Source organism: Pteropus vampyrus, unplaced genomic scaffold, assembly GCF_000151845.1.
Source record: "Pteropus vampyrus isolate Shadow unplaced genomic scaffold, Pvam_2.0 Scaffold270, whole genome shotgun sequence".
Taxonomy (NCBI): Eukaryota; Metazoa; Chordata; class Mammalia; order Chiroptera; family Pteropodidae; genus Pteropus; species Pteropus vampyrus.
This window is the reverse complement of record NW_011889051.1, coordinates 263,071-270,465: the sequence shown is the minus strand read 5'-3', so window position 1 is coordinate 270,465 and position 7,395 is coordinate 263,071. Positions and strand designations below refer to the sequence as shown.

The following is a 7,395-nucleotide window of genomic DNA, read 5'->3' as shown; positions in this document are numbered from 1 at the left end:
CCCGCCGACCCTGTTCACGCCCCTTCACCTCTCACCCGGGTTAGCCTTCTAACAGATCACCCTGCTGTTCCTTCGTGCCCTTAATGCGAGTCTCAACACACGAGTCAGAAATCTCATTTTAAAACCTCAGTCGGGCCATGTGACTTCGGTTTAAATGTGCCACTGTGTGTGTGTGTTTTCTTTGACTCTTCAAAGAATGGCTACCTAACAGCTATCCTTCTTCAGTCTTGTGTAGGTGGCAGGTGTTTTTCTTGAAAGAAAAGAAATGAGCCTGTCACTCCTATGATCATAATGGACTGGATTGTGAGTAATAAAATTCAAACTTTAAAGCAAAAAATAGAATTTTAGAAAATCCATATCTGCTACCATGAGCTCGACAGCTTCCAAATACTTAAAGACCTTCCTAGTGAGATCAGGGCGATATTTTGATGTTGTATAATGAGTTGTGTCAACATTCGGAGGGTCTGTACAACTCGATGAACCAATCATTTCCAAATGACCAACTTGTCATGCTATAAAACCGTGGGTGGGTGAAGCATTCCTTCAGAGGGCATGACAGGCCAATCACGTTAAGAGAGCAGAGAACCAAAAACTCCTTGATACAGTTTCTAGTTCTCCATTGCAGCGAATCTTTAAGATACCGTCACGTGTTAATTCATAGTACCGAATGTTATAATTTTTTTCCTGGTTTCTGCATTCGTCTTATTTGGTTGCTGTTTGTCTCTCCTGATTGGAAGGACAGTTCCAAGAGAAAAAGAGATGCTGTCTACCTTCTTCATTGTTTTCCTCAGTGTGTGGAGTAATTTCTGGCACAGAAAAAACGTCCCACAAGTAACTGCTGAAGAAATAAATATGGCCACAAAATAAACCTTCACGCAGCTATGCCCAGTCGGGTTTACCAAGAATTTGTACGGGTGTGAAAAATTCTTAAGGTATGTGATGATTCAAAAGAGATTCAAGATTATTTATGTACAGGTGTATCTAATATGTAATACATAATACATGTTATATAACGTATCATACATAATGTATTACATATTGTGTGTGTGTACTTACAGGTGATCCTAAAAAGGTAAACTAACAGGGTTTGTGAGAAAATTAGTTTGGGGAAGTTATACAACGTCGTCGTAACCAGGATACCAAGAGATGATTATTGGTACCTAGGAAGATAACGTGGGCAGCTCAGGCAGGGAGCTTGGTGAGCAGGAGGCTGCGTCCACAGAATTTTGAAATTTTTTCGTAACATACGAGAGCTATTTTCATGACCTACTTCATGTAGATTACTTGCATAATTAAAATTTTTGTCTTATGTTCGGCTGAGGAAACTGAATCAGGGAATGAAAGAACTAGATTCCCCTAAGGGTCCGCCGCTATGGAGCTGTGTGTCCTTCGGTGGCTCCTGTCACTTTATTCGTCTTTACCAATAAAGAGGTTTGCGTTGAGTTGCATGATCTTCAAAGTTCATGCTGATGGTTAGAGCCCACGAGAGTCCGAGTCATGATGTCACGATGTAAAGAATAATTGAAAAGGCAGGACATTGGTCTGTGAGGTCCTCTAATGCTATAATTTCTACATTGCTGCTTCGACCTACTCATCTACTCAAGATGAGAAGTTTGCTTGCAATCTTCTCTCTTCCAGCTGGATTCTAAAAGAACTCACGTTTAGAAGTTTTTTTTAAAAAAGAAAGATCCGTGTCTTAAAATTATGTGTCAAACGACCAGATAAACAAGCCAAGGACATGTGTTCTTTTTTCTATGTTAATATTGGCGCATGCCCTCTGGAACACCAAGCCAAAAATTCACACGCAAAGAAAGCCATAGCGACCACAGGTCATGTGAAGATGCAGCGGCGAAGGGAATAGAACACCTAGTGCACACAATCACCTCTCGGTCTCTTCGAATGAAGAATAATAATGTCTTGTTGTAAACAAGCAGATTCACAAATTCTCCCGATCCTAACCGTTGGCGCGGTGGCCCGACTGAACTAGGTGATGGTGAGCCGTGTGGGGACAGCGAGGGGCACGGCCTTACCTTTAACCGTCACGTGGACACTCTGGCTGGTGGAGAGCTGTGGCTGGACCAGGACGTTGCATGTGTACTCTCCCTCGTCAACTTCCTTTTGCACGTCGGAGAGTTTTAGAGTTCCATTGTTCTCAAACGCCACTTGGCGGTGGTTAAAAGGAAGCAGGTTCGAGTTTTTGTACCACTTGATGGAGTAATACGGATAGCCGATGACACGGCAGTGAACGTACGTGTCCCGTCCTGCTATCGCCGTGATGTTTTTCATTGGTCGAATGCTTGCGGGCCCTGGAGAGACACAAAGAAACTCTTGAAAATAATTTAAGGGTATATCTTACGCGCAGAAACAGGCACACTTTTCTGTGTGTTAAAAACGTAGATTGTTTTCATGTAAGAACATCATTTTCCATTAAATGAATTTTCTGCATTTGGCATTTTCTCTAAGATTTTTTTTATCCTTTTCCTTTTATGACTTAGAATTGAACCGGATGAGTGTTAAATACTTTAATTATCGACTTCTATTAAATGCTTCGAATTATAGGACAAAACACAAGTTCAGCAATGAAAAAGAACTAGTCTACACTGCATGAGCATGCTCTCTGTGTGAAAACAGTGGCAGCCATTCAATTGTTTCACTCTTTCTACAGAATAGACGATGAAGATGGAGGTTATGCCACGGCACACTATGAATGTCAAGTTAAAAGACCACGCCCGTGAGGGATCCCCACGAATGCAGCAGAGCAGAAGAGGAGGAGGGAAGGGCATGCAGAGCGTGTACCCGGACAGGAGGATCAAGGGAACAGAGCTAAGAGTGACCGGAGGACAAGCTGACTGTCGAAACCGAAATGCCCTCTCCGACGTCGTCCCGGACGGCGACGTTCCCGAGTAGAAGGGAGGGGTGGGAAATGGGGAGCACGGTCGATCCGTCTCAGCATTCCAAGAGCCGGCTCGGCGCATGCAGACACCTTCTTCTCCACTACAATGACTTATGTGTGTTTTTTCGAGGAGCTGATTTGACAAGCACCTCTTACGTTTATTCGAGCCTGGTACGGGACGACGCCGGCCGAGTTGTTGGCGGTGCAGCGGTACACGCCCCCGTCGCGGACCTGAGCGCTGGAGATGTTCAGGTAGCTGACCACATTCCCCTCCGACGTGATCATCTGGCTGATGCGGTGACTGCCGCCCTTGAGAATTGGGTCGTCGTCCAGGGTCCACGTGATCGTGGGCAACGGGGTCCCCTTCACGTTGCACATGAGGGAAACCGGTTCTGCTGGGCTCACCACTTTTTCACTAAAGGCAGAAATGATTTTGGGAGTTCCATCTGCAGGAAGACAAACGTAGAAGGAAGTGGCATGTACGAATAATTTTATGACTCCCAAGTGCGTTTATCTAATAATTACGAGGTAGATGTAGCGCTTGTTGACACCACAAAAAAGTCTGGTTTTATCGATACAGCTAAATTCCAATCAGAACAAGATTTCATTTTCAAAATAGGTAAACACAGCATTGGCAAGCCTAGATAAACGACTTATGTATTTCCTGACGTCATAGCAAGAAGAATGATGATACAACCCAGATATTCATGGTCAACGTCAGCTCCCAAGAAGTCTACAATTCAATGTCTGGTCATCCCATGCAAAGTTATATACGCAGAGGAAAGCCACACCTGCAAATGGTCACTTTAGCTTGCCACTTCTCTCCAAACTAGGGACTAGGGACTGCTTACAGGGAATTATTTAGAGGAGTAAATAAAAGAGACTGGTCACCTCATGTTCATTGGCTCTTAAAAAATCATCTTTTATAGTTCTCTTGACAAATAATAAGTGCACGTAAATAAGTGCACGTAAAAATTCATGAAGGCACTGGGAAGGAGTAGAAGCTGGATGAAGTTTGACCCTTTAGGTTTGTATTAAATATCTCTATGAGCGAGGTGGCCATGTAACTTATCATCAAACCTGTGATGCTTTGGAGAATGAAATGGGCACTAGAAACAATTATGCAGGGAGAAGAGGCACAGCTGGGGCTTGGCCAGGGCAATTTGGGGGTTTCTTTTCGGGGGGGTTTCTCTGGGGATTCCCCATATTTTCAACAAAGACCAAGTTTTCAAATTCCATTATTTTTCTACCATATACATGGACTATTTCCTTCATACTGTACAGTAGTAATCACAAATGCATGTTTCTCTTTTTTAAATATGGTTATTTATGAAAAAAGAGATAGAATGCATATTAAAGATAAATATCTGAAAGTCAGAAGAAGAAAAAGTTACCAAAAGGCTTACGAGCCCCAGGCATATAAAGTGACATTGTGACACATTTTTTCTAGGTGTAAGTGGGTTGTTTTGACATAATTGTGATCACATGAAACAAGATTTCTGAGTCTGGTAACAAAACTTGCTAGAGGTGATTTTTTTTTTTTTACTTGTGCTTATTTTAGGGGTTATCCATAATGAAAGATGATAATTAACAGATATTATGTTTTATTTCTTAATTTTGAAAGATATGGATTCATTGTTGAAAATTTTGAAAGTATAAGTAAAAAAAAAAAAATGCAGGAAACAAAACTGAAGGTAGCTTGTAATTTTGCCCTAGAAAGGTAACTCTAAACTCTCGCAAATACTCCCAAAGGAACCCCAAAACCCTGAAGCTCATTTCTGCGGCCAGCCGTGTAGGGTCCTCCCTGTTGGGGGAGCTGTGCTGGGGTGCTTCCCTACAGCTAGCTCTCCACCATGTTTTCATTTGCAAATCCCTGAATCTTAACTTCTTTCCAAGTCATGTTTTGGGTGGCTGGATAAGGCCCTCAGGTCTGTTTTTTTCCCAGAAGCATTCATACATAGCATATTTCAGTATTCTGGGATTGCAAATATCACTATCAAAATGAAAAAAATTTTTCATGATTTTAAAGTGAAGAACCTGCTTTTTGCCCCTTTAACACTGCAGACAGCGCTTCCACAGGATCTGCATTGGATTTCCTGAGAAGTTAGCTGTCACCATGTTTGCCACTCTTTGTATCTAACCAGCCCGTGACGCTCGGGAATGTTGGCTTTATTTATTTGACCTGACGATTCAACATTTTTCAGGATGTGTTTAGTTATAGATTTCTTTACACTAAGTGCTTTTACACTAAGCACTGAAACCTCAAGTCTTTTCAAATCTGTTTAGAAAACTTTTTTTCATACGTTTTTTACTAGATAAAAGTTTACAGACAGTGAAATGTACAGATCTTAAGTGTACAAACAGAATATATACACCTGTGCTAAGTATATGCACCTGTGTAACCACAAAAACGATCGAGGTATCAAACGCTTCCATCGTCCCTAACGTTGCCAGGTCTCAGAGGCGATCCCAGCTCTGATTACTATCGCCGTCTATTACTTTGGCCTGCTCTTGACCTTCCAATCGATGTAACCATAGCGTGCCTTCTCTCTCTACAGGCAGATGTTCCATCACGACCACAGTACAGTCAGCGAAGTTAGAAACTGGGAGCGGCACAGTACTCTAATCTAGTAGGCGGTCTGTGCCGAAGTCTGTGGATCCACCAGGAATGTTTCTCCTAGCTACTTTTGCCCAGTCCAATTGGTGTCATACATTATATTTATTTGTCATGTCTCCCTAATCTGGAACATTCTTTGATCTCTTTTGTGTGTCCTGACTTTGACATTTTTGAAGAGTTACTTTGTAGCCAGTTGCTCAAACTCAGTTCATTTGACATTTGCTCATGATTAGATGCAGGTTATATATTTTTGGCAAATACCATGGCAACGATGTTGTTTTCGTGTGCTTATTGGCCATTTATATGTTTCCTTGTGAAACGTCTGCTCAAATCTTCTGCGTATTTTTATGTTGCACTGTGTGCCTTTGTTGTTGATTTATAGGAGTTCTTTATGTGTAATGACCACATGTACACACACATATACACAAGTCAATACAAGCCTGCTGGTAATATATGTGTATGATACAATGGCCAGATATATGTGTCAGATATCTTATGTAAGTCACGTATAATGCTTGTCAGGCATGTACACACATATCTATATATTATATATAAATGTGTGTTTGTGTGTAAAATATTTTTCCCACTACACATTTGCCTTTTCATTTTTATATGTATACTTATTTCATGTATATATTTATATATATTAACAAGAACATGTATGTGTGCACTTACATATGTATATATAATTTTAATCACAGCTACTAAAAGTTAAAATTGTAGTACCTCATGTGAAATGTAAAAAACTTACAACTCTGTGCTATCATATTTGTTGTAAACTCTATAATACAGTGTTGTAAATTTACAATTTTGTAACTTGTCTATTGTTTAAAGTAATTAAAGGAAGAAAACAATTTTGCTAAATGTTTACTAACATATTAACCATTTCTCATGTCGTTTATTCCTGGAGTTCTGACTTCCCACTTTAGGACATTTCTTTCGTGCCGAATGAGGTCATTTACCATTTCTTAACGTGCAGTTCTTCTGGCACCGCATTTCTTGAGCTTATATTTATTGAAAATATAAATATCTTCATTTCGCCTTAATTTTTAGAGACTGTTTTTGAGAGATGTGGAAGTCTAGATTGACAGGGTGTTTTTTTTAAAACCCTTTTCAACATTTTAAAGATGTTGCTCAATCGTCTTTTGTTTTCCAAAATATCTGACGAGAAGTCGTTATTTACTCTTCTTGGAGTCTACTGAGTTTCTTGAATCTGTAACTTTATTTTTTATATCAGACTCTGAAAAATTATGGCCATCATTTCTTCAAATATTTGTCTTCCCCATTCGCTGTCTTCTATTTTTCTGGGTCTCCAATTACATGTGTATCGGGACATCTGATAAATGCCCACACGGTAGGGAGACTGTTAGTTTTCTTTGTAGTCTTCCTTCTCTCTGCGCTTTTCTATTTTATTTTTAATTTTAATTTTGATTTTATTTTTTATTTTAATCTAACTTCAAGTTCACTTATCCTTCCTCCTTCCCTCTTCAATCTTCCATTAAAACCAATACAGTGAGCTTTTTCATTCTTATTGGTTCCTTCTTATAGCTTCCATTTCCCTGCTGGTCTTTCCCATATGTTCATTCATTATGCCTGAATTTTCCTTTAACTTACTGAACATATTTTAAATAGCAGCTTTAAAGCCCTTGCCTGCTAATTGTAATGTCTGGATCCTCTCGGGATCTGTTTTTATTGACTACTTTGTCTTTTGACTTTTGGTCATGGTGTCTATAAAGAACACACACACACACACACACACACACACACATACATATCTGTCTGTTTAACGTCTCTATCTATCTATCTATCTATCTATCTATCTATCTATCTATCTATCTATCTATCTATCCATCCATCCATCCATCCATCCATCCATCCATCCATC

General features: G+C 40.0%; 1 protein-coding gene across 1 annotated transcript in view; it reads right to left on the bottom strand.

Moving 5' to 3' along the window:
• DSCAM (DS cell adhesion molecule) overlaps window positions 1-7,395 on the bottom strand; it is a gene marked incomplete at its 5' end in the record, with an annotated part of 274,168 nt that overhangs the window by 250,033 nt on the left and 16,740 nt on the right. Inside the window, 2 exons of the mRNA XM_011375311.1 lie at window positions 2,031-2,306; window positions 3,043-3,339. Coding sequence (XP_011373613.1) covers window positions 2,031-2,306; window positions 3,043-3,339 — 573 coding nt within the window. The remainder of the gene's footprint in view (window positions 1-2,030; window positions 2,307-3,042; window positions 3,340-7,395) is intronic.